The 27,816-nt window shown below is 40.6% G+C and overlaps 1 protein-coding gene across 2 annotated transcripts in view; it reads left to right on the forward strand.

Annotated features, from left to right (window-relative positions):
- The window catches only part of COL27A1 (collagen type XXVII alpha 1 chain), a 290,091-nt gene that overhangs the window by 252,053 nt on the left and 10,222 nt on the right, over positions 1–27,816 (forward strand). For both annotated transcript variants that reach the window (XM_063432553.1, XM_063432552.1), the window contains exons 47-55: positions 592–699; positions 1,537–1,644; positions 15,598–15,705; positions 17,098–17,151; positions 17,696–17,758; positions 18,659–18,712; positions 21,419–21,454; positions 22,053–22,070; positions 22,533–22,568. In XM_063432553.1, coding sequence (XP_063288623.1) covers positions 592–699; positions 1,537–1,644; positions 15,598–15,705; positions 17,098–17,151; positions 17,696–17,758; positions 18,659–18,712; positions 21,419–21,454; positions 22,053–22,070; positions 22,533–22,568 — 585 coding nt within the window. The remainder of the gene's footprint in view (positions 1–591; positions 700–1,536; positions 1,645–15,597; positions 15,706–17,097; positions 17,152–17,695; positions 17,759–18,658; positions 18,713–21,418; positions 21,455–22,052; positions 22,071–22,532; positions 22,569–27,816) is intronic.

Raw genomic sequence — 27,816 nt, forward strand, 5'->3', positions numbered from 1 at the left:
TTTCTCCCTTAAAGAACTCGCTAGTGATGGAATGCGCACAGGCGAAGAACTGAAGTTCATTGGAGTTCGCTGTTTTTTTAAAAAAGAAGTTTGCTTGCCCCTTTCTTTTCTGTGACTATCTACGGCCTGCTATAGTGCGATCGCTCATAGGAGAATCGCTAGCGGTTTAACGTTAGGTAGAATATCCTGTAATACCCGGAGCAACTCTGCAGTGTAATCCTGCTTTGCCAGGTAATAAACGTCTCAAGTACCAGAGTCCTAATGCACAGGGTACAAGTGCGGAATGCGAGCTAGCGAAAGTTTGAACAGGCGATACTAGCCCCAAACTGGTGGAGACACCAGGGCCGTATTGTTAGTTATAATGTACCCCAAAAGGTCATTTTTGTGTACTGTAGTGTTAGGAATACAACTAATGCTTTTAAAACTATTTAATTTAATCTACTGATTAGTAGTAGAAGAAATAAATGAGCTTTACCTGAAAATCCATTTTGGGAAACATATTCCACCTGATAGAGTAAAGATAGATCAGAGGTTGCTGAATCCAAAACGCTGATTTAATTCACTATTTTTATTTATTTTATGTTTCTCTAGGGTGCTATAGGTTTAGCTGGCCCCCGTGGTGTAGTTGGAAGACAAGGTCAGGAAGGCCCCTCTGGTCCCGATGGGCTGCCAGGGAAGGATGGCAGCCTCGGAAATAAGGTAAGAGGTCTTTGCCAATTCTGACATTTTACACAGATAGCATGTGACATTTTTATCAACAATTTTCCAACCTTAATTTCAATCATTGTCATCAATAAAAAAAAAAAAAAAGATGCATTAGATTAAAAATGGATGATAAATTCAAGCACCCTTATATCAGGTTTTTCTCCTTGGATATACATGCAAAAGTCCAAGACGTTCACTCAGAATTGGAAAAAATTACACTGCTGACCCTACAGAGGTTGGCTTTATGCCATAGAAGAACTGCATTTAGTTGTAGTGGTTCCCGTGACTATAGTGTCTCTTTAATTGCTTATGGAGTTGTCAATTACTTACCTCCGACCCAGAGCCACTACTATGGCCATCATGCTGGATCCATAGTTGTTACACTGTATCCTTGGTCCCCTTCCAAAATGATTGGCAGCGGACCAACTTGGGAGAAGTTATGGATGTTTCTTCTCCATTACACACTGGTTTCATTGTCAGGGCATCCGAATCTAAACAGAGCGACATTTTTCAGTTTGTGTATTTCTATATCAAAGGCATATCAAAGCTATACATTGGCCATTGGAAAGAAACCACTTGCCAAGGGAAAGCGTGAAAGCGTACCAAGCAGGCTTAAAATACCAATGACATGACTATTAGGGAAGACGCATCAAGCCTATAAATTAGATATATATAAAGATCGAAAGAAAAGTTTCCTTGGACAATCCTATGGCCAAAACTAGATGAATTAAGACAACTATTCGGGTTAAATTCTTGATTGTAAAATAGCTGTTTATTGGTAAACAACTTATTGTCTTTGTTTCTAATGTGCCTTTTATCTTTTGTTCTTAGGGTGAACAAGGAGATGACGGGGAAATCGGCCCTGCTGGTATGCCTGGAAAACGAGGAAATAACGGTGTGCCAGGTTTGCAGGGGTCTCAGGGACCAACGGGACACAGGGTAATGGCCATTATTTGCTTCATAACATATTAAGATTGAGATAAACGTAGAATAGAATTTATTCAAAACACTTGACGTTCACATTGCTGAACAGTTTTTGCTTCAGTCTAAAAGCTGTTAACCAAAAAGGCTTTTATTAGGTACCACATGAACCAAATATTATTTTTGTTAAAATGAAAGTTGTTTGTTGGTTTGTTTGTTTTTGTGGTTCGTGTTTTGTTTATTTTGGGGGTGGGTGTTGTTGTTTTTTTTTTTTTTGTCCTATACAAACAAGATTGAGTTAGTCTCCTTAGTCTGCCTACGATGAACTCCTCAATAATGATGACTTTTACCCAATCCAATGCTTCACATAGGGAGCCATTGGGGACATAGAGTGCATGTGTGGTAAATGCTCTGCTTCGCCAATCATATGCTCAAATGCATTTAGAGTATTCTGCAACATCATGCTTGGTGTGATGATGAGGAACCTTCAGTTTTCAAGTTCCTTCCTTTTTGAAAAGGACAGGATCTATGCATCAAAACCATTTCATATTCATGAGGTGATTTTGGTTCTTAGATTGTCCCTTGTAACGTTGTACAGATTGGAAATAGAAAAAGGATAAGGTAAAGTAATCCTGACTTTGAATTTGACTTATTAGAATGAAGAAAACAAATATGTAAAAAACCATAAGTTCTAAATCTTGAAGAATTGAATAGGACTATGGGAGTAGTAGATACAACTTAGATGGTGCTGGGAATGCCATATTACTCTGCAGTTTTCCAAGTCCATTTTCTATTTTGATCCCCCTCTCCCATTTCTTTTATATACCACTCTATTCCTCCTTTCTTTTTCTTCCAGTTCATAGTTGGCTCTGTTTTGGACATTTAGCTGCTTGTGTGAGCTAAACTCACCTGTATTCCACTTAGGGTTTATCTGTTCCACATACTCATGGTATTAGCCATCTGTAGGGTTTGGTTTAACCGGTTATTACTTCATTCTGCCATGCTACAACTTGTGTTGACATATATCCTGAGTTTTTTGCGTATTTCTGATCCTCAACTCTCGTTTGTTCCAAAGAGGGAGTCTAGTTTGTTTCTGTATGTCTTTACTGTTTGTCACTGTAAGCATAAGCTTCTCTGTTACAGATCTCCAGTTTTGTCTAACCCAGCTTGTGTCTCCATTTATGTCTCTGCTATCTGTCACTACCAGAGTAAGCATGTATCCTCTGTACGTTATAGACCCCCTAGCTTGATCTATTCCATCTTGTATTGGAGTGAACTAGTTGTTCCTCTATCTTGTTCCGGTCTGTCACTGTCAGGGTAAACCCTGAGCTTCTATCTGTTACTGATTTCCTGAGCTCTAACTGCCCCAGGTTTTATCAGATGTTGCCTGGTTCACTATCAGATTAATCCTTGACATTTCTATGTTATTGACGCCACCAACCACCACCTTGCATCAGAGTGTGTCCATTTATTTAATTCTACCGTCTATCCCTTAGTCTTCTTGTGCCACTTAGCTTGTATTGCTATTGCCTAGGTATAGTTTAAGATCCTTAGTTCTGCAAAATTAGTATAGAACTCTGCTTATAACAGGACAGAGTCAGCCAGAGTCCTTAATTTCCTTTGGCTAGACCAGATGAGCTTGCTCTCCTTGATAGTGCTTTAAGTACTCTAAATTAGTTTCGACTGTCCCACTCTGTGTCCAGGTGGAGTAAGTGACTAAGTGATGTTGCAGACTGAAACAACAGTTATTGACTCCTTTGGGTCTCATGCTGATCTTTGCTCCCAGTCTCCGTAGTTCATATGACACACATGATGCCAAAAATTCATCTGTTTGAGTCCTACGAGATTACAAAATGCCAAAAGAATCTGAATTAGATGGATGGGGGTTACAACTGTTCATTGTTATTTGCTGCCCTCTAGTGTTATTTTTATTAACAACAAGAAATCATCCCATTAATAATAGTGCCTCAGGCACATACTCCGTTCCTCTTGGATGCGTCACGGAGATTTTAACCTCTGTAGGCTAAGGAACACACGTGTCTCTACAAACTATGTTTAACTGTGTTCTGCCTGGAGATGTATATACAGCTGTTTGCTAAACAATGATCTCATCTGCACTAGATGATAAATTGGACCCGTGATAAAATTTAATAACTGATGTTGGGCAAAGGGCAGCGGGTGAAACTATAGAAACTTCTATCTGTATTAACTCTTATTAGTGCAGTATATGTACATACATATATTTAGGAACAATGGTGGGCCAGTGGCCTGGAGACATCAACTGACCTCTTTCTTCCAGTGCATAAACAAACACAGTGGCTCAAAACGTCTAAAAGGTTTGATGAGTTGGGGTACTTTAAAGGTACATGCACATTTTTGCTTTTTAGTATCCCTTTTAATTAGGTTTGTCATCAGTTCAGTCTCACTTCTTTTTTTTAAACCTCTGTTCATCGGTCTTTCTTTCCATCTTGATTTCCTCTACTCTCTCTTCCATTTTCCACACGTCTCTACTTCCCCCTTCTATTTCCCACCCAGCTACCATCACTTCCATATCCCATCCAGCTACCAACACTTCCATTTCCCACCCAGCTACCAACACTTCCATATCCCACCCAGCTACCATCACTTCCATATCCCACCCAGCTACCATCACTTCCATATCCCACCCAGCTACCATCACTTCCATATCCCACCCAGCTACCATCACTTCCATTTCCCACCCAGCTACCAACACTTCCATATCCCACCCAGCTACCATCACTTCCATATCCCACCCAGCTACCATCACTTTTATTTCCCACCCAGCTACCATCACTTCCAAATCCCACACAGCTACCATTACTTCAATTTCCCACACAGCTACCATTACTTCTATAGCCCACCCAGCTACCATCACTTCCATATCCCACCCAGCTAACATCACTTCCATATCCCACCCAGCTAACATCACTTCCATATCCCACCCAGCTAACATCACTTCCATATCCCACACAGCTACCAACACTTCAATTTCCCACACAGCTACCATCACTTCCATTTCCCACACAGCTACCATTACTTCAATTTCCCACACAGCTACCATTACTTCCATATCCCACACAGCTACCAATACTTCCATTTCCCACCCACCCAGCCACCATCACTTCCATTTCCCACACAGCTACCATTACTTCCATTTTCCATATCCCACCCAGCTACCATTACTTCCATATCCCACCCAGCTACCATTACTTCCATTTCCCACACAGCTACCAACACTTCCATTTCCCACACAGCTACCATCACTTCCATTTCCCACACAGCTACCATTACATTTATTTCCCACACAGCTACCATTACTTTCATTTCCCACACAGCTACCATTACTTCCATATCCCACACAGCTACCATCACTTCCATTTCCCACACAGCTACCATAACTTTTTTTTTGTTGCGCAAAAAGATTGACAATCATGCTTGTTATGCCACAACGGCAGCCATAAACATTTCAAGAGACAGGATAGTATGGCATGTAATTGATAACTGCACATTTTTTTTTTTTTCACAAGTTAAATCAAGATGTGTCAGTGAATGAGTATATATCAGGGTTGATGGAGGAATGCTTGTAGCCTGACACTGAGTGATTAAATATAGTAAGGTAACATGCTATTGAAACATTAAACAGGGGAACTCAAGGTGTGTCAGCAAGAGAATATGCATAAGGGTTAATGAAGACATGCTTTGTAGCTTGACACTAAGTAAATATAAAAAGGTAATTCTCAATCTATTCAGTAGCATAGTAGCCGCTGGGTATTAATCTAAGGGTACAGAGAAAGGACAGACTTAGCTGCACTATGGTCTCATGCTGAACAGACTAATTTCAGCCTATGCCACAAAGAGGTCGCCTTGAGCCGGCTCCCTTCCCTGTAAACTCAGTGTCCTCTTTCTCTCTCAGGCAGGTCGGTATGTCAGGCTGGACTTCAGGCTTGCAGGTTGCTGGGGAGGGACTGTGCTTCTGCTTTCTTTCCACCCGAGCTCCTTTTCCTGTTGTTTTCCCAGGGGGTCTCCGTCGTCGCTTGGTGGAGGTATAGGTCTGGGGTCGCTCAGGATGCTTGGGAGACTTCCAGGCGCTTGGGTGGCTGGGTTGCTGTGTCACCGCTTGGGCCCTCAGCTCAGGGCATGGTAGATGTTCCAGTGGTTGTGTGCTGGGGGTGAGTTGTCTGTCAGAGATACGCGCCCAAAACTCCTGGCAGAGTTGGTCAAATCGAGCCTCAAAGCTTTCCCTCCATTTCAGGCTGCCAGTGACTTTCTGGGCCTGTAGGATCCGCGGGTCGGCGGCCATTTTAGGCTCACCATGCGGTCTCCAGCCCGGTGGGAGAGTCAGAGGGTGCAGAGAGATGGGGTTCCCCAGCGGGGACCGGGATATCCCCCACCGGTCCAGAGGGGGGGGTTGCGGGGTATCAGGGCTGTTGCTGAGAGATGCGCCCCCGGCGTCGGGAGATCGGCCGCCTCCCCCGACTGCCTGGCTGTTATTCCCTTCAGGCCCCATGATTAGACTGCCTGTTGGCACGGCTGTGCAGCGTGTTTCATGCTTGCTGGTGCTGCTGGTCCTTGCTGCTTCAAGTTGGTGCTCGGGCACAGTTGTTTGTAGTTTGCTAGCAGAGGAAAATTGTCTTTTTTCTGCCTGTTTGTGCAGGAGCCGAGCTGCAGTACGTCTGGCCATCTTGGCTGCCAGGCCCCGCCCCTACCATTACTTTTATTTCCCACACAGCTACCATTACTTTCATTTCCCACACAGCTAACATCACTTCCATATCCCACACAGCTACCAACACTTCCATTTCCCACACAGCTACCATCACTTCCATTTCCCACACAGCTACCATCACTTCCATTTCCCACACAGCTACCATCACTTCCATTTCCCACACAGCTACCATCACTTCCATTTCCCACACAGCTACCATCACTTCCATTTCCCACACAGCTACCATTACTTCAATTTCCCACACAGCTACCAATACTTCCATTTCCCACCCACCCAGCCACCATCACTTCCATTTCCCACACAGCTACCATTACTTCCATTTCCCATATCCCACCCAGCTACCAATACTTCCATATCCCACCAGCTACCAACACTTCCATTTCCCACACAGCTACCAACACTTCCATTTCCCACACAGCTACCATTACTTCCATTTCCCATATCCCACCCAGCTACCAATACTTCCATATCCCACCAGCTACCAACACTTCCATTTCCCACACAGCTACCAACACTTCCATTTCCCACACAGCTACCATTACTTCAATTTCCCACACAGCTACCAATACTTCCATTTCCCACCCACCCAGCCACCATCACTTCCATTTCCCACACAGCTACCATTACTTCCATTTCCCACACAGCTACCATTACTTCAATTTCCCACACAGCTACCAATACTTCCATTTCCCACCCACCCAGCCACCATCACTTCCATTTCCCACACAGCTACCATTACTTCCATTTCCCATATCCCACCCAGCTACCATTACTTCCATATCCCACCAGCTACCAACACTTCCATATCCCACACAGCTACCAATACTTCCATTTCCCACCCACCCAGCCACCATCACTTCCATTTCCCACACAGCTACCATTACTTCCATTTTCCATATCCCACCCAGCTACCATTACTTCCATATCCCACCAGCTACCAACACTTCCATTTCCCACACAGCTACCAACACTTCCATTTCCCACACAGCTACCATCACTTCCATTTCCCACACAGCTACCATTACATTTATTTCCCACACAGCTACCATTACTTTCATTTCCCACACAGCTACCATTACTTCCATATCCCACACAGCTACCATCACTTCCATTTCCCACACAGCTACCATAACTTTTTTTTTGTTGCGCAAAAAGATTGACAATCATGCTTGTTATGCCACAACGGCAGCCATAAACATTTCAAGAGACAGGATAGTATGGCATGTAATTGATAACTGCACATTTTTTTTTTTTTTCACAAGTTAAATCAAGATGTGTCAGTGAATGAGTATATATCAGGGTTGATGGAGGAATGCTTGTAGCCTGACACTGAGTGATTAAATATAGTAAGGTAACATGCTATTGAAACATTAAACAGGGGAACTCAAGGTGTGTCAGCAAGAGAATATGCATAAGGGTTAATGAAGACATGCTTTGTAGCTTGACACTAAGTAAATATAAAAAGGTAATTCTCAATCTATTCAGTAGCATAGTAGCCGCTGGGTATTAATCTAAGGGTACAGAGAAAGGACAGACTTAGCTGCACTATGGTCTCATGCTGAACAGACTAATTTCAGCCTATGCCACAAAGAGGTCGCCTTGAGCCGGCTCCCTTCCCTGTAAACTCAGTGTCCTCTTTCTCTCTCAGGCAGGTCGGTATGTCAGGCTGGACTTCAGGCTTGCAGGTTGCTGGGGAGGGACTGTGCTTCTGCTTTCTTTCCACCCGAGCTCCTTTTCCTGTTGTTTTCCCAGGGGGTCTCCGTCGTCGCTTGGTGGAGGTATAGGTCTGGGGTCGCTCAGGATGCTTGGGAGACTTCCAGGCGCTTGGGTGGCTGGGTTGCTGTGTCACCGCTTGGGCCCTCAGCTCAGGGCATGGTAGATGTTCCAGTGGTTGTGTGCTGGGGGTGAGTTGTCTGTCAGAGATACGCGCCCAAAACTCCTGGCAGAGTTGGTCAAATCGAGCCTCAAAGCTTTCCCTCCATTTCAGGCTGCCAGTGACTTTCTGGGCCTGTAGGATCCGCGGGTCGGCGGCCATTTTAGGCTCACCATGCGGTCTCCAGCCCGGTGGGAGAGTCAGAGGGTGCAGAGAGATGGGGTTCCCCAGCGGGGACCGGGATATCCCCCACCGGTCCAGAGGGGGGGGTTGCGGGCTATCAGGGCTGTTGCTGAGAGATGCGCCCCCGGCGTCGGGAGATCGGCCGCCTCCCCCGACTGCCTGGCTGTTATTCCCTTCAGGCCCCATGATTAGACTGCCTGTTGGCACGGCTGTGCAGCGTGTTTCATGCTTGCTGGTGCTGCTGGTCCTTGCTGCTTCAAGTTGGTGCTCGGGCACAGTTGTTTGTAGTTTGCTAGCAGAGGAAAATTGTCTTTTTTCTGCCTGTTTGTGCAGGAGCCGAGCTGCAGTACGTCTGGCCATCTTGGCTGCCAGGCCCCGCCCCTACCATTACTTTTATTTCCCACACAGCTACCATTACTTTCATTTCCCACACAGCTAACATCACTTCCATATCCCACACAGCTACCAACACTTCCATTTCCCACACAGCTACCATCACTTCCATTTCCCACACAGCTACCATCACTTCCATTTCCCACACAGCTACCATCACTTCCATTTCCCACACAGCTACCATCACTTCCATTTCCCACACAGCTACCATTACTTCAATTTCCCACACAGCTACCAATACTTCCATTTCCCACCCACCCAGCCACCATCACTTCCATTTCCCACACAGCTACCATTACTTCCATTTCCCATATCCCACCCAGCTACCAATACTTCCATATCCCACCAGCTACCAACACTTCCATTTCCCACACAGCTACCAACACTTCCATTTCCCACACAGCTACCATTACTTCAATTTCCCACACAGCTACCAATACTTCCATTTCCCACCCACCCAGCCACCATCACTTCCATTTCCCACACAGCTACCATTACTTCCATTTCCCACACAGCTACCATTACTTCAATTTCCCACACAGCTACCAATACTTCCATTTCCCACCCACCCAGCCACCATCACTTCCATTTCCCACACAGCTACCATTACTTCCATTTCCCATATCCCACCCAGCTACCATTACTTCCATATCCCACCAGCTACCAACACTTCCATTTCCCACACAGCTACCAACACTTCCATTTCCCACACAGCTACCATTACTTTTATTTCCCACACAGCTACCATTACTTCCATATCCCACACAGGTACAATCACTTCCATTTCCCACACAACTACCATCAATTCCATATCCCACCAGCTACCATCACTTCCATATCCCACCAGCTACCATCACTTCCATTTCCCACACAGCTACCATTACTTCCATTTCCTACCCAGCTACCATCACTTCCATTTCCCACATTTCCTCTCACACTTCTCTACTCTACTCGACTTTCTTTTGTGTCTTTTTGACTGTATTTTACTCCTCTACTCTTCCATTTTCCATATCTCTTTGCTCATCATCTTTTTTTTTTTATTTCCCAATCTACTCTTTCACGTTCATAGCCTATCTCTTTCCCCGTCTCTCTCGTACTCTTGTACTGTCTCTTTTATCACCCATTTCTCTCCCTATCTTGCTTGTACTCTCCAACTTCTATCCCCTATCTCTCTCGCACTCCTGTGCTCTCTCTCTTCCATCCAACATTTTACTCTCTTTTTCCATCTTACTTTTTTCCTATTCTATTCCCCATCTTGCTGTGTTTCTCATATCCATCTGCTCCCTGTATGCCATTTTACATCCTTTTCAATTTCTTCTATTTCCTGACTCTTATCCATCCATACCCTCCCCTCCATTTCCATCTCCGTCCCCTTTACCCATATCTGTCTCTTGCATTCCGCTGCTCTGCATTTCCCACCTTAATATTTCTGTTCTACCTATCTTCCTGTCCACCAATCTACCTTCTAACGTCTACTGTGTTTGCTCAATCCTTTCTCATCCTGTGCCATTCTACTCTCTATATTTCATTTCCCAGCTCTTCATAAAGCTGAATTTCCATGTTATTGCTCCCTCACTCCCATTTTCCAGCTTTCCCTCTATCTCTCCTCTTCCACCATTCCCATACTCTCTATGTTCATTTCTTCTGTTTGTCTGTCTCGACTGCTCTTGTTCCTATCTGTTCTCTTTTTTTCTGTTTCTACTCTCTTTTTCCTTTTACCCCTCTTCCACCCCCTCTCAATTTCCTATTCCTTTCTTTAGGTAACTTAAACCCACCAATCCTTTTTTTTTATTCCAATACCACAACACTCCCGCCAGCAGTCCCATTGTGGTTGGAAACATGTGTAAGTGTGTTCGGCCTGGAAACTTTCCATGTAGACAAACTGACAGACGGGGTTTAATACATTATTCCAAAATAGCACAGCTAGTAAACTAAACACGGAGGGATGGAAAAGGGGGGTTTAAAGGAGTGAAATATAACTAACAAAGACAGTCTCAAGCGGTTTTAATTTTTCCAAGGCACATTACCCAAACCCACTCATAATAATTTACGAATACGCCAAATAAACAGATGGCTTCTTGTGCTATCCTCCACAGTCACAGTATTGGATTAAAGATCACCACTTTGTAAATATTATGCAAACCTTCTGTAGTTGTTAAGCCTTGTCGGACAGGAATTAAAGGGGGAATTTGGGGCCACAAGTCGCTTTTGTTTAACAAATGTAATCTGAAAGTTAAAAAAATGCATACATGAAATCATAAAATATATATTATTTACTTTAGTTAACAAATATTTGAGTTTGTGTTTAAATTTAATTTTAAGCAGAGTGTGGGACACCTGGGCCTTAACAACTTTGTTGTTAATTAGCGACTATTACGCTGAGTGAGCTTTGTTAGAATATACAGATGTTGTGCAACAGTTGTAGATCGAGTGAATTACTGCTTCTGGCCTTTGCCAGCTGTGATTCACCTGGATCAATCAGGTTTTGTCCCTGGGAGAGAGGTTAGGGATAACACCATCAGAGAGTTTAACCTTATACATTTAACAAAGACCTCTAGAAGTCCCTTGCTGCTCTCATCAATCGATACTGAAAATGCTTTATAGTGATGGTCGTACGGCCATTATAAATGTGGATTTGGACCAAATTTCATAACGTTTATGGGAGCAGTATACTCCTCCCCCATGGCAAGGGTTAGTGTAAATGGGGCATTAAAACCAGCAGTGACACTAACGAATAGCACCAGGTAGGATTGCCCTGTATCTCCTGTCTTGTTTGTGCTGAATCTTGAGCCACTGATTAATGCAGTTCATATGAATCCGGATATTAGGGGATATGGCTTTGGGCCCATGAGCATAAGGTATTGCCTTATGCTAATGACATGCTTTTTTATGTCACTCAGCCCACCACCTCACTCTCAGCTCTGATGGCCCTGCCCAATACGGGCACTTCTCCAATCACAATCGCAACATGCATAAGTTGGTGATTTTCAATATCACCATACCCCAGGTTTGCTTACATAATCTACGTACCAGTTTTCTATTTCAATGGTGCTCTCAACAGATAAAGTACTTGGGGGTATGACTGTCCCCTGATATTTCCTCCATGTACCAATACAACCTTCTTCCTATTCGAACCTGCCTTTCTAGCAACCTCCAGTCCTGGAGTTATCCAAGACTCTCAGTGCTGGGTACAATCACTGTAATAAAGTGCTGACTTTTTTCGCACACCACCCAGGGAACTCACTGGGCACCCACTGGGCATCCAGCTGGCACACTCACCCCCACGTTTTTTTGCCATTGAGAATAGACCAAACTTTACCAGACACTCCAGATTGGACAGCTCCAGGAACCAACCAGGATATCCAAAATCTATTGGTGATATCCAGAAATTGTTGGCAGCTGATGTGGCAATCATTAAGGCCGATATGCAGGTGGTCACGGATAGGGTGAGGGATTGGAGGAGGACATTGAAGATCTCAAAAAACAGGGTATGTCTTCTCTAAAATACTCTATACAAACAATGCAAGCAACACAATATGCTCTCTCAATCCATTATGCAGCGCTAGTTGACAGATCTAGCTGAAACCACTTGAAAGTCAGAGGCATACCTGATGCTGTTGTTCCAGATGAGCTTCCTCACTAAGTGAGACGCCTGGTGGCCTCCATCTTGCCAACAAATCTTGACAAAAAGTTTTCCTTGGACGGGAACTATCGTCTCCCAAAGTCTGGCATGGCACTGACCTTTGAAGCATAGTCTCGACGTTATTATCACCTTAATAGGATAAAGTAATCCTCCTGCCGGTAGTACGAGGCAATACTTTGAAGGCTCCAACCTCACTTTCTACCATGATCTCACCCCAGCCACCTTACAGTGGTGATGGTCCCTTAATTATGTTGCAAGCCAACTGAGAGCAGCTGGGACAGAGTACCGGTGGATGGCACCAAGGTTCCTAGTGGTGACACAATGGGACGGTTCACAGGATCTCTTGCCCTCCTTGGGGCTCTGAGTCTACCTATCCATGCCATAGTTTCCGACTGGCAACCACGCACACATGTCTGTGACCCTTCTCACGTTGTCCCCTTACCCTCAAGTCTGTTTGATTCTACAACCAGGGACCTGACTGGGATGTGAGTTAAAGTGATTACCCATAGCTCAGGTTCCTTTACTTATTTTTCATTAGGACGGTGCTCAGATGTTAAGGGCCTAGCCCTTTCTAGCAGGTGTCTACCTCCAAATCTGCCTATCCCCACCCCATGACCTATTTGTTTGGGGGTACCCTCAGCAGACAGCCTGACCCCTATCTTAAAGATGCTGAAGAAAATTATACTTGCTTCTCCCATCATTATAATTCACACTCAAATATAATGACATTCAGGCTGATCTAACTGGAAAAATATATAATTTTATATGCTTGGTATATAATGTCATCTTGTCATACAATCTTATGTTATAACTGTTGCATATTTGACTCTGCTTTTTGAATTTCTGTACTCTGCAGAGTATTGGTATATAAAATAATAAAAACTGATTGACAAATTTTTTTTTTTTTAATTACTTGGCATGAAGTCCCTTTCACACCAGACCTGGTACTACTACAATCCCTATATGCACATGTAGAAAGACCCTTACGAAGAACGGGTCCTAGTGATCCTAGTGCTCTAGCGTCAAAACAGCGCTCTAGGCATCCAACAGTGGATGCAAAGGGTAGGTGAAATCCACACAATGGAAGCTATGGCTTCCTTGACCACGGACAAATATTTTGCTACCTGGTTTCCCTGGATCCCATCCGTCTTTTAATTGAATAAACATGGCGCATTGACTTAAGGATCCCATTATGACCAAATATAACTCCCACCTCCTTCCTTGTCACCTCCTTTTTATCTTTATCCCTACTGTCTCTTCATCCTAGCTCTCTTTCTCTCTAATCGTTCTTCGCGGAAATGCTCCTGCATGGCTGGAGACTCTGTATGGAGTACACCTGGGAGATAAATGTACTCTTGAGGTTGGTTGTACAGCATGCTGTCCACCGTCCCTGCGGAGGCCCACTCGCCCCTGGATGTTATTTCTTACTGTACCCGTGTACATTGCTAATGTAATGCTGTATACTGATGTATCAGACTCTTATAAATAAATATGTGCAAAAAAACAAAAAGGGATATTAACATCATGTGTTTCAGGATAGGTGACTGGCATGGCTTTATTAACGATTTAATGATGGAATCTTGTATATTGTTGAATGTAGGAACCTTTTTTTTTTCTGTTCCTCTCCTACATCCTGTGAATCTGTTCCCAGCTGCTTTTTTTTATCCCTGCTACCTCCACTTTAAGTAGAAACTTTTTATTTGTATATATTTTTATTTCTTGTTGTTCTTCTAATGAATACAATTGAAAAATGTGTGTGTTTGTATGTGTGTTGTAACATACAAAACCCAGCACACTCGCTCATTCACTAAACCGCTATTTAAAGACTCACATAATGTAATAGGTTTATTTGAAAATACCCACCTAATCTAGGCAAAAACAATTAGGGTTTAGTTACAGTATATAATCATACATTGCATAAGCCTGCTACAACATCAACGTCTTAAAGGATCTTAACATGTATAGCTTGGAGGAAAGATGAGACTGGAGGATATGATAGAAACATTTAAATACATAAAGGGAATCAACACAGTAAAGGAGGAGACTATATTTAAAAGAAGAAAAACTACCACAACAAGAGGACATAGTCTTAAATTAGAGGGGCAAAGGTTTAAAAACAATATCAGGAAGTATTACTTTACTGAGAGGGTAGTGGACGCATAGGCATAGCCTTCCAGCTGAAGTGGTAGAGGTTAACACAGTGAGGTAGTTTAAGCATGCGTGGGATAGGCAAAGGGGCTATCATAGACTTAAGTTAAGGCCAGGGAGTAATGAAAGAATTAGATAATTGGCCAGACTAGACGGGCCAAACGGTTCTTATCTGCCGTCACATTCTATGTTTTAATGTAACCCATTCTTGGCAGGTCCTACTCTAATAACCTAATGCCTGCTCTTGTGAGATTAATCCACTTACTCGGGAAATGACACAGGCATACACAATATGATCTAGTGGTACTTTGGCTCTTCTTGTGTGGTTGATTCAGCCTGTACAACATTATATTTGTAGTTATAAATATAAAAGCCATTACAGTTGTGGTTATACCGTTGCTCAGGCTTTTAAAGTGATTGCTGGGGATGTTTAGGGTTATGGAATCTTAAGAAAATTAGGTTTAAAATGGTTAATGGGTATATAGGGCTAGTAGGTCTTAACTGTTTGACTGAAATACCCCAACTCTGAATACCCTTTTACCCTAAACGCACTTTAACCCTAAAGACAGTGGTGTAACCTAAATTTTAATGAATTAAAAATACATTTTATCAGAATTTTGTAAGGATTTCAGCAGTGCTATGCTATCTCCCTCCCCTGTGCTCATAATAGAATTTGAGCCAATGACTAGGATAGATAGTAGACAAGGTGCCAAGAGGAACATGATCTACACATGTTTTGTTTTTTTAAAGTTGATTAGACGCAGTATATTTCAGTGGGTGTTCTTCTTTTAACTCTTTGAGTACCTAAGAAAGTGAATTATAAAGCCCTGGTGCATGTTTCACTGCAGTGGTACCTACAGGGTTACAAGTATGTAGCCTTGGGTATTGTTAATGCCGAGAAGATAACCGTTGTTTTTTCCTCTTAATGTAATAAATGTCTGACTCACTGTCTTTTTTACTGATTTTCTTTGTTGTACTTTCCAGGGTGAGAGGGGATTACCTGGGCAAACAGGACTGTCGGGAAACCGTGGAGGAGAAGGAGGAATGGGATATCCCGGAGCCAAGGGAGAATTGGGAACTAAAGGCCAGCCGGTCAGTACCAACGAGGAAGAAAGTCCCCAAAACGTGCCGGATTAAGAATATAATTGATCAGACCAGCCCAACGGGCATATGTTAAAATCACAATACAATCTTTGTAATCATAGACATACATGCTTTGACCATTCAGCAGTGCAAGCAGGTGACATTCGATCCCTGATTCTACAGTGTGAAGCCATCTAACATGCAACTGGTAGAGGGGTTCTAAATAGGGCCCAATCTATCTATTGCTTAATTTAAAAAAAAAAAAAGCGCCCTGGCGGTGGCCAAAATGGAATGCATCTTACCTGTGTCTTGCTAACTTTTCTATTTAAAACAAAAATGGAGAAAATTCCCTGACCAAAAGGGTGATGGATATGTAATGAATAAGTATGTAATATGTAATGATATCTACAAAACAATGTTGATAACTAGTGTATCAGATAAATGGCAGACACTATTAGGTAGGTGTCATAAGTAAATCTAGTAATATATATTTAGCAACAATCTAAAGGTAAATAAAGTAAATATATAACTTTTCTATTTAAGAACGAAGTAGAAAAATAGTCCTTGGTTATGACCCGTGGATCGTATTGTTCCCCATAATTTCGCAAATTACGTTTTTTTTTTTAGCTAAATCTATCAGATTGTGATACAGAACTTCATACACAGATAAGAAAACACCTCACTAATCTTCACTTCCATCAGAGGTTTTATTTTTAAACTTAGATATATACAAATCCTCTTCCAGGCAATGTATAAACTGCTAACAGAGGAAACAAAACTGGCGGGGCTTCCCCTTTAATAGAGATGAATGTTTCCTGTTTTTTATATATTTTATATTCCTGGGCAGACTTGTTCCTGTGTTTGTGAATGATCAACTTTGGTATTTATATATTTATCTCAATATGAAGTCAATATGGTTGCAACCAGCAAGTTGAAATTTGGAAGCTGACGGCACCCTACAGTGGGTGTTTGAAAACTCTGAACAGAATGTAGCTCCCCATTACTTATTTTGTTCCCACTGGTCTTTATCCATTTTTCAAGTACATAATTCTGCAACAGTGCTTCCAAAGCCACTCATTGTGGACCATCAGTGTTCATGCTACTCTTGGGTCCTCATTAGAACTGTAAAGCCATATCATAGAGGTCTTCTCCTGGAGATCTATACTTCATTCCAAGGATTAAACAGGAGGTTGTGTTTGCATAATGGGTCAAATGCCCCACAAAAAAAGAGACTCTTCCTACAAATGGACATGACAACCTAAATGTAGGTGGAGGTTGACGGTAAGCCCTACGTAGAGAATGACCTGTAGACTTGCTTTCAGATCCAGAAGGACAAACTGGATATCCAATATGGTGGATAATCTCTCTGATCCGTACTACTCTTTTTCTTCTTAATTTTAGGGTGATGTTGGGGAGACTGGTTATCCTGGCATTGCTGGACTTTTTGGACCAAAGGTATACCACATCACAAGAATGGGCAGATCTTCCCATGCCTATCCTCTTAAAAATATTTGAAGGAATGCCTCTGTGTGTCAAATATGTTAATATGTCTGAGTTACTGTATACATATTAAAGGGAACTTTTTCTCTACATATTACTATAATTTAAATCGAATTTGCTGTATTTCAGAGGGCATGGGGGAAGCCATTTTCTGGGCACTGGTTGAAAGTGCCAAAGGCACTTCTGTAAAGCCAGAGTAATATGAACACTGGGAAATATCTTCTCTAGTTTTTGAACATTAAAACATACATTTGTTGCCTTCATGGTATACATATTGACTAAAATCGAGCTTAACTTTAATGATGCAATTTCTTTATAGTCCAACATATAACACGTAAGAGTTGTGAGATCTTTGTTAGCAGGGGGTGATTATAGGGTGGGATGGGTTAATATCTGGCTAAGAGGTGGGAACATTTGGTGATATGTGTCTGCAGTGGGCAATGCTAGATTACAGTGCATTTGTATTTTTGTAACTAATTTTTATTTATTTATTTTGCAGGGACCTCCTGGGGACTTGGGCTATAAGGGCATTCAGGGTCCAAAAGGGCCTCCAGGTTTAATGGTAAGTCCCCCTCTGCTTGCGGTTTACAGAAATCATATTTCATCAACAGTAAAGGGAACACTTTAGTCACCGGAACCGCTACAGCTTAATGTAGTTGTTCTGGTGTCTATATCCAGTTCCTACAGGCTTTTTATTGCAAACTCTTCCTTTTCAGAAAAAAGGCAGTGTTTACATTGCTGCCTAGGAACACCTCTAATGGCAGTCACTCAGACGGCCACCATAGGTGCTTCCTAGTCCAGTGCAGCACTAATGTCCGGCGTCTCCAGCCTCTGAATGTTCCCCGTAGAGATGCATTTGATTCAACGTTTTCCATGTTTGTATTCCTGACACTTGATTGCTCTAATCTAAGCTGTTTGTTCATTAAACATAGAGTTTTGCTAAACTGATAATCAATTCACAGTGTTTATGGTAAAATAGCTAAACTAGGTGAGTTCAATTTACAAAACAATTACGGTAGATTAATTAGTGGTTTCAGAGTAAGGTGACCTATTGAAAAAAAATTAAAAATAAATAAATAAATAAAACACACAACCAGAGCTGCAATGGTTTAACACAGCCCTACCGTATGCATGATCTATTGGTGTTCTATGTTAACTCTCTGGAAACCCTGATAGGAGTTGATTCCAACCCTGGCCAATCCGGTATCTGGAATGGACAATAACTAACAAGGAAGTTGTGAATGTTAGAAGAAAAAATAAAAGTAGCCAAAGTGGGGAAATAGTTAATCAGGTCTAAAATTTGCAATTCATTTCTTTAAATTTCCAGTTTATTGAATAGCCATTTCCCACTCTCTTCATGCATATTTTTTTTTTGACAATTTTTAATAAAAGGTGATTTATAATTTATCAGTTTACTTATGTAAATATATGTAATTGTGTAACTTTTTTATTTATTTTTTAGGGAAAAGAAGGTGTCATTGGGCCAGTAGGAATTGTGGGTCCCACTGGAAACCCAGTAAGTCCATTACCTTCCATCGTTGGTCTCCAATCCTTATACCACGCTGTCGATATCTGATTTTAGCACAGTGCTTTTTATTTATTTTTCTTCCTTTTAGTTTTGAGTGCTGGCTGCATTTAACTTCTCTAAACCAGAATTAACCTGACACTGTACTAATAGAGCACACCGGAGAATCTGGTGTGTTTCAGACTCGTTCTGGAATAAACCTTTTGTCTGGTCTACCTGTACGTGCCACACATTCACCTCTTGATTTCTGCTCGGTCAACAGTAATATCCCCAGCTTGTACTCCCCCTACCCTTTCTAGACAGACTGGTTAATAATGAGCAAAACGGCTGTTTAACCCTCTGTCGGACATAGGGCTTCATACATCGTTGCAAAATATCTTTATAAACCTGCAGGTCTGTTCAATAACCCAGTGATCTACCACTCCAGTCTCATCTACCTCCACCCTATGGATATTCTAATGTGGAATAGTGTTCATTGTTTTAATAGTGTAAAGCCCTGTGGGAAAAGCTAGCGCAAATAGATGCCAATAATAATAATAATTGTTGTAGTCTTATGTACACTATCAGTGTTTTAGTACTTTGTCTACCTACGCTATATATTTCCTCACCTCCTCAGTACCTTTCACATGCACCCACTTTTCTCTCACCCCTCTCTTTTTCAGCCATTCCCCCATGACATACAGCCCCAAACACAGATTTGTATAACAACAACAACCATAAATTTAAATGTAATCTGGAAGGATATATATAGCATTCTGACTTCCGTCTTATGTGGTGATGCTCTGTGGCAGGGCTGCCCAATAGGTAAATCCCCAGATGTGGTAGAACTACAACTCCCACGATGCTTTGTCATTCTAAAGGCATGCAAAGCATCATGGGAATTGTAGTTCTACCAAACCTGGGGATCTATCTATTGGGCAGCCCTGTTCTATGGCTTACTGACAAAGGGATCTATGTCTGATTTTTGAACGCTATATTCTTCTAGACCACTATTACTTACACTCGCGATGTTTGGTTACGTTTTATAGCTGGTGCATTTGTTAACAGACATGTAAACAGGTGCACAGGTATTTTATAAGTTCAACAAGGTATGCTTGTGGAACTTATAAAATAGCAGGATTAGTGTTACCAATCTACAGCTACATAATGGTGGCACTAAGTGTGACAGACTAGCAGAGGCATACAGTGAAACGCGTCAGGCTCCTTCCTCTCTCCTCTGGCCACACCTCTCATTCTGGCCAATTAATGGTGAGTGGGAGGAGCCTATGGCAAATCACCCATGCATTTTATGCACATAATGATGCTCAGTGATTCCTTAAATAATACAAACACAGAAAATAGGTGAAATGGCGCTATACAAATATGTACATAAAACCCAGTGCGTCAAACAAACCAACCCGTGTTTTTGTCACCAAAAAACACTTACATGTACAGAATTAGATAAAAAGAAAGGAGGTGTTGCGCACACAATGGACGTATAGTAAATTCTGAAAGATAAACAACTTTCATATATAAAATCCCAATAATAATAAAAAGAGTAATATGAAGCACTCACACTTTAGAGAGCCATATAAGTCGGCTCTATACTTTGAAGACACATAAAATATTTCCAGTAAAGTGCTCTTGTGCAGATTGGTCCCACCATCAGACTTCGTCTGGATATAATCAGGAACCAGGATAAGTTGAAAGTAAAATGCTTTATTCACAATAAAAGATAAAAAAAACAACTAGCACTACAATAAAAGATAAAAAAACAACTGGCACCACAATAAAAGATAAAAAAACAACTAGCACCACAATAAAAGATAAAAAAAAACAACTAGCACACACAATAAAAGATAAAAAAAACAACTAGCACTACAATAAAAGATAAAAAAACAACTAGCACCACAATAAAAGATAAAAAAAAACTAGCACCACAATAAAAGACAAAAAAAAACTAGCACTACAATAAAAGATAAAAAAACAACTAGCACACACAATAAAAGATTAAAAAAAACAACTAGCACTACAATAAAAGATAAAAAAAACAACTAGCACCACAATAAAAGATAAAAAAAACTAGCACCACAATAAGAGACAAAAAAAAACTAGCACCACAATAAAAGATAAAAAAAACTAGCACCACAATAAAAGATAAAAAAACAACTAGCACCACAATAAAAGATAAAAAAAAACTAGCACCACAATAAAAGACAAAAAAAAACTAGCACTACAATAAAAGATAAAAAAACAACTAGCACACACAATAAAAGATAAAAAAAAACAACTAGCACTACAATAAAAGATAAAAAAAACAACTAGCACCACAATAAAAGATAAAAAAAAACTAGCACCACAATAAGAGACAAAAAAAAACTAGCACCACAATAAAAGATAAAAAAAAACTAGCACCACAATAAAAGATAAAAAAACAACTAGCACCACAATAAAAGATAAAAAAACAACTAGCACCACAATAAAAGATAAAAAACAACTAGCACTACAATAAAAGATAAACAACTAGCACCACAATAAAAGATAAAAAAAAAAAAAAACTAGCACACAAATTATTCCTTAAATAATGCTCTTCTGTTGGTACCTAATCAAAGGAAAAAAAGATACACATGCACAGGAAGATAAATAATAAATTGTAGGGTTTGCTGTTACTTTATGGAGGGCATAAATATAATTAACCCTTTTTTTTCTTTTTTTTAGGGTCCAACTGGAGATAAAGGAACACAAGGGGACATTGTAAGTTTTATTCATCTCCACTTAATATCTGTGTAAAAGGCTCATTTTCAAGATTACAGAACACTGCCAGGTTTATCGAGTAAAGTATAACGTTGTAAATTCAAAGCAAATTTCACATTCTTGGCCAAAACGGCCAATCTAAAAACATAGTGGCCGAACTGGAAAAATCCTCCAAGTCAGCTGAGACCTAAAATTCGAGATTCACCTTAGCGAAAAAATATGTATAGGATTTAATTGGGAATGTGTGAAATCATAAGGCTTTGGCAAGGGAATTGCACAACTTAGGCCAACACTATCCAACTCTGCCCATATTTCCACTTGGTGATTCCATGTCCGTTCACCACACAAACTCCTTTATTCACTATGAATTGGGTTCCTTCAGAAACATCTTTGATTGCCCACTGTGGGATATATTGGCACATATGTCAGGCTCTTTTATTAGATCATTTGACCTCCCAGAAAGTCAGTGATTCTGTCTTGTAAGGAGTTCCTGAAACATTGTAGTCATTGAAGCTGGGATATTGCACTATGTTACTGTCTGTGTTACCATACGAGCAGGAGTGTATTAACATTGTACCACTATTTTCTTATCTTTTAGGGAATACCTGGACCTCGGGTAAGTCTACTCAGAAGATAATGCCATGAAATCTGTAAGGCATACCTCCCAAGTGTCCCTCTGTACAAGTAGCAGTCCCTGTTTTTGAGCCATATTCCTGTGTTCCACTTTTTCTGTTCTTCTTTTTTAGGGGATATGTATGTTTGTGATATATGACTGTTTAACAAAACTCACAGCAATAAAACAGAGTTTTCAAACTGTAATAAATGTTATTAAGTCTTATACTCCATATATATATATATATTTTTTTTTTTTTTTAAACGTACTTAGGTAGATATACCCCAAATAAAGCATGCATTTAATTGTGTATTTAATGTTTTCTTTGAGGTTATGTTAAGTCTTGCCTTGCTAAAATGAAAATGTCCCTGTTTGGTAATTCAGTAGGTTTTGAGGGAATGGCTTGGTGAGACAACTGCTGATGAGTTCATAAACTGATTTTTATTCATTATTTTTATTATGTAGGGCCCACCTGGTCCTCGAGGCAAGCCTGGACCACCGGTAAGACTGTCACACCACTTGTTTTTGTTATCCTTTGCCTATGTTTATTTTGATGTACAGCTAGCTACTGTGGAAATACAGCTCTCATGATGCACAGCAAGCTGTGCTGGCAAAGCATCTTGGGTGTTGTAGTTCTGCAATCAGATACTGGCTGAATCGCTCTGCTGTAGAAATAATGTAAGGGAGGAGGATCATTATAAATCAGGTCTTGAAAATGAACCAGCAGGTAATTCGCTGTGAGTGTTAATATGCAATAAACATTGATCCCTAAATTTTCGGTGCCCGTAAGATAGCAAAATCCACCATGTTATCCTTGATACCAACCATATTGTCATAATGCCGACTGGCACACAAAGAGTGTGTCCTGTAGAATGCAGAGTTCTCTTTGATGAATGTATTGATGTCTGTTGATTTCATACCTTTTTAATGATATGTATTTCAAGGAAGCGCTTTTCCTGTATTTCCCATAAATATATATCTATATGCATATGCAATATACAATAATCTGGTTTCCAGGTCTAGATGTTTTGGGGTGCCATATAATGGCTTGGAATTATCATACTTGATACTTTAGATTCTCATTGCCATATTTCCCACTAGAGAATAGGAGTCTGCATTAGCTGACATTGGTCACCCTCCAGATTTAGCCAAACTTATAGTCCTGTAAGATCCAATCTGCCCAGCCATACTAAGCAGGGTTATTCAATAAACATACATTTTGAGAACTGACAGGGAATTTCAATTTTCTAATTTGGCTTTCGATGCCTAAACTTCACAATTCTATTTGGATTCCCAATAAGAAAAATGTCCAAATATTGTAAAATGTGTTTTCTTATTAGTACTGACCTGGGGAGTAACAAGTGACACTGTGGTCAAACTAGATGATATGATGTGGGAATATGACCTAGTAATTTAAGGTTGGAAAATCATAAGCCTGCATTTTATTACTGACCTTTAAATCTGTAATACATGACTTGCGGCACTCAATAATTATGCCCCATCACTCCTGCGGCGTGGCTTTTAAAACCTTTGAAAGTCCACGACTCATAGTTGATGCTGTTTTGGAAAGGATTTAAGTTTTATAAATGATGTTGTATCCAACAACCCATAAAGTTCCACAGTGTAATCTAACTGGGGTACTAACCTAAAGTAAATCACAATTTAAGCAAAAGTATTAGAACTGATGGGAGATTTGTTCTAATTGTGTCCTAATATTTTAAGTTCGCTTTGACTCCCAGCAGTTAACACTTTCGTTAATAATCCCATTATTATTCTGTTTGTGAAAATATGCAATTCACCCTGAGGCTAGTCTCTTACGAATAAACTAAAGCCTACAATTTAGCCAGGTCTCAGATCAAGGGCAAAGGTGACAGGTAGGTATTATGCCTGTAAAGCAAATAGTGCTTCTAGGGATTTGGCTGTCTATAAATGGGGTGTGTTATCCCATCACTAAAGTCAATGTCCGATCAAGGCTTCCTGTACGCTGAATTGCACAAACACGTCTAAACGTGCATTCGCTCTGCACTTACCCCATTCCTCTTTACACGTTGTGATTGTGCCATTAAGTGATCTGGGTGAATTTTGAGGGTCAAACACCAAACCATGTAAAATGACAAGTCAAAATAAAATGTAAATTAATTCAAATGAAAATGTAAAAAAAAAAAATATATATATATATATATATTTATTTTTCCTTTAAATTAATTAACATTGTATTTATATATGATGTGTTTCAGCATTTTTTAATTGCCTCTTTTTTTATTTTTATTTCATCTTTATTATGATTTTATTGTTATGAAGGGGTACAGAAAAAAAATAAGGAGGAGAAGTATACAAACCTAAAAATACACGTAAATATATGTATATTTACTGATATAGAATCTCTTCATCCATGCCTAATAATCTTAGGGACCATTGTTACTGTAATATACTGCAACGATGCTCCAGCAGGGCCAAATAGAATCGTAGGATCTTTACCGTAAACACATCTTATATAAGTCTTTTCTTGACATAGATCTTTAATAGGTCTACTTTTTTTAATAGACTGACTGTTTTAAAAATATATTTTATACCATAGGTTAGGGCTTCTTCCAATCGATCAGGAAAGATTAATATGTCCACTTTATTACATATATGTAGTTTTATTTAAAGCTGTTTCTACAATTTTGCTAGTCTATTTAGTCTTCCCAACTTTATGCTAGCTCACGTAGATATTGCCTACGTTGTCATTCACGTACTTAGGACAGTTTGACCAAGAAAATTGATCTGATTGTCCGTGGGTACTGTGTGTACATAATTATAGCTACCAGTAAGTGTGTTGGAAGATTAGTCTACATTAATAGACTCTCTGAGAGATCTCCTATTGTGCGTTTTCAATTCCCAGCAATGTTTTAGGCCATTAATGTCTAATCTTGGCATTGTTTGTGTTCATGAACTACATAATTAATGATAGAAAATGTGTACTGCATTTCCCTTTAGGTTGACTGATTTAACATTGAAGGACAGTGCCAGGAGACTCCAGTCATTATAATCAATTCAATGACATAAAATGGTTATAATGCCTGTAGTGTTCCTTGAAGATTTTTAACATGCTGTAGTGTTAACGGTGTGTTTTAATTGAGCTGTAAACCGCAATCTGTCCAGATCTGCCCCTTCTGTGGCTTTCCTCAGGATCATACAATACTGGGGAATATCCTGAAAGCCACAGAAGGGGGCTGAAACGTCGATCAGAGTTTTTATGAATTTGCAATAAAGATAACTCCCAGGCAGCCCCCCGATCGCAACCACCGTCCCTGGTAAGTCCCCTGGACGGCGGGAATGTTCTATGCTGCCCTCCGGCGTTTAGGACGGCATAGAACGCCCGCCATCCTTAAGGGGTTAATGGTAGGTGTATTTTAGCAGTGAGAGACAGAATAACAAAAACAAAATCCAAAAAAACGCATGTCAAAAAAATTATAAATTGATTTGCATGTCTCAATGACTGAAATAAGTATTTGAACCCTTCGACTTAGTACTTGGTGGCAAAACCCTTGTTGAAAATCACAGGGGTCAGTTGTTTCTTGTAGTTGGCCACCAAGCTTGCACACATCACAGGAGGGATTTTGTCCCACTTCTCTTTGCAGATCCTCTCCAAGTCATTATGGTTTCGAGGATGACGTTTGGCAACTCTAACCTTCAGCTCCCTCCACAGGGATTAAGGTCTGGAGACTGGCTAGGCCACTCCAGGACCTTAATGTGCTTCTTCTTGAGCAACTCCTTTCTTGCTTTGGCTGTGTGTTTTGGGTCATTGTCATGCTGGAATACCCATCCACGACCCATTTTCAATGCCCTGGCTGAGGGAAGGAGGTTCTCACCCGAGATTTGACAGTACATAGCCCCGTCCATCATCCCTCTGATGCAGTGCAGTTGTCCTGTCCCCTAAGCAGAAAAACACCCCTAAAGCATAATATTTCCACCTCCATGTTTAACGGTGGGTATGGTGTTCTTGGGGGCATAGGCAGCATTCCTCCTCCTCCAAACTCGGCGAGTTGAGGCCAAAGAGCTCAATTTTGGTCTCATCAGACCACAACACTTTCACCCAGTTCTCCTCTGAACCAATTAGATGTTCATTGGCAAACTTCAGACGGGCTTGTACATGTGCTTTCTTGAGCAGGGCGCTGCAGGATTTCAGTCCTTCACCTTGTGGTGTGTTACCAATTGTTTTCTTGGTGACTATGGTCCCAGCTGCCTTGAGATCATTAACAAGATCCTCTCGTGTAGTTCTGGGCTGATTCCTCACCGATCATAGAAACTCCACGAGGTGAGATCTTGCATGGAGCACCAGACCGAGGGAGACTGACAGTTATTTTGTGTTTCTTCCATTTTCGAATAATCGGACCAACTGTTGTCATCTTCTCACCAAGCTGCTTGGCGATGGTCTTGTAGCCTATTTCAGCCTTGTGTAGGTCTGCAATCTTGTCCCTGACATCCTTGGCCAGCTCTTTGGTTTTGGCCATGGTGAAGAGTTTGGAATCAGATTGATTGCTTCTGGACAGGCGTCTTTTATACAAGTAACAAGGTGAAATTAGGATCACTTTCTTTAAGAGAGTGCTCCTAATCTCAGCTCATTAGCTGTATAAAAGATATCTGGAAGCTATAAATCTTGCTGATTGATAGGGGATCAAATACTTATTTCATTCATTGACAGGCAAATCAATTTATAACTTTTTTGACATGCGTTTTTCTGGATTTTTTTTTTATTTTATTATTCTGTCTCTCACTGTTAAAATACACCTACCATTAAAATGATAGACTGATCATTTCTTTGTCAGTGGGCAAACGTTCAAAATCAGCAGGGGATCAAATACTTTTTTTCCCTCACTGTATATATGTGTATGTGTATTTTCTTAGTACTGGCCTGGGGAGTAACGACTAATACCTAGTTAGACTAGATTATCCGATGTGGGAATGTAACCTACTAATTTCAGGTTGGAAAAGCATAAAATTACATTTTATTACTGACCTTTTATCCCTGAAGACGTGACTAAGACACTGTGTACTTTTGACTCATTGTTGCTGTGCTGTAGCTTTTAAAACATAAATCCACCCCATTCCCAAACATGTCTCCTTAATAAATTATTAATGCCCATTAGTTGTGTCATGACTGTTCTGTTTGTGAAAATGTGCTGTTCAGCTAATTAAAAATTGATTAAACTAATTCTAGCCTGGGCTTGGCACATAAAAAATGAGCTAGTACTGAGCTTAAGTGCTTTACAGATATATTACACTTTTATTTTTTTATTTTTTTATTTTTTTAATGGTCTAGTTTTGTCAACATACCTTACATCATCATTCTGATATTCTTACATCTCTTCAGTATATGCTTCATTGTTATCAGTAAAGGCTGGAAGAAGCAGGCTAGGGTGTTTTTTCTTTTCTTTTCTGATTACCCTTGGTGTCTACATTATTGTTATCAAAAGAGGTTTAAAACCGATTACAGTCTCACAGGAACCAAACTCTTTCAGGTCTAAAACAGATTGTTCTGACTTCTCGTTGTGGTTTAGACTAGTGATGGCCAAGTTTGATGCTAAAGATTGCTGTGCGTTATAATTTCCGTGATACACAGTGGAGGACTGTATTCAAATAAAGTTCAAGTAGAATATGGCCGTGTACCATCTAAAACATTTATTTAAAAGTTACTTATCTCATTGTCGTAGAGCTAAATAAAGTGTAAAAACTTTGTTTGTAGGATATAGTGAGGACATTTAAA

This window comes from Pelobates fuscus, chromosome 9 (genome assembly GCF_036172605.1).
Source record: "Pelobates fuscus isolate aPelFus1 chromosome 9, aPelFus1.pri, whole genome shotgun sequence".
Classification (NCBI taxonomy): Eukaryota; Metazoa; Chordata; class Amphibia; order Anura; family Pelobatidae; genus Pelobates; species Pelobates fuscus.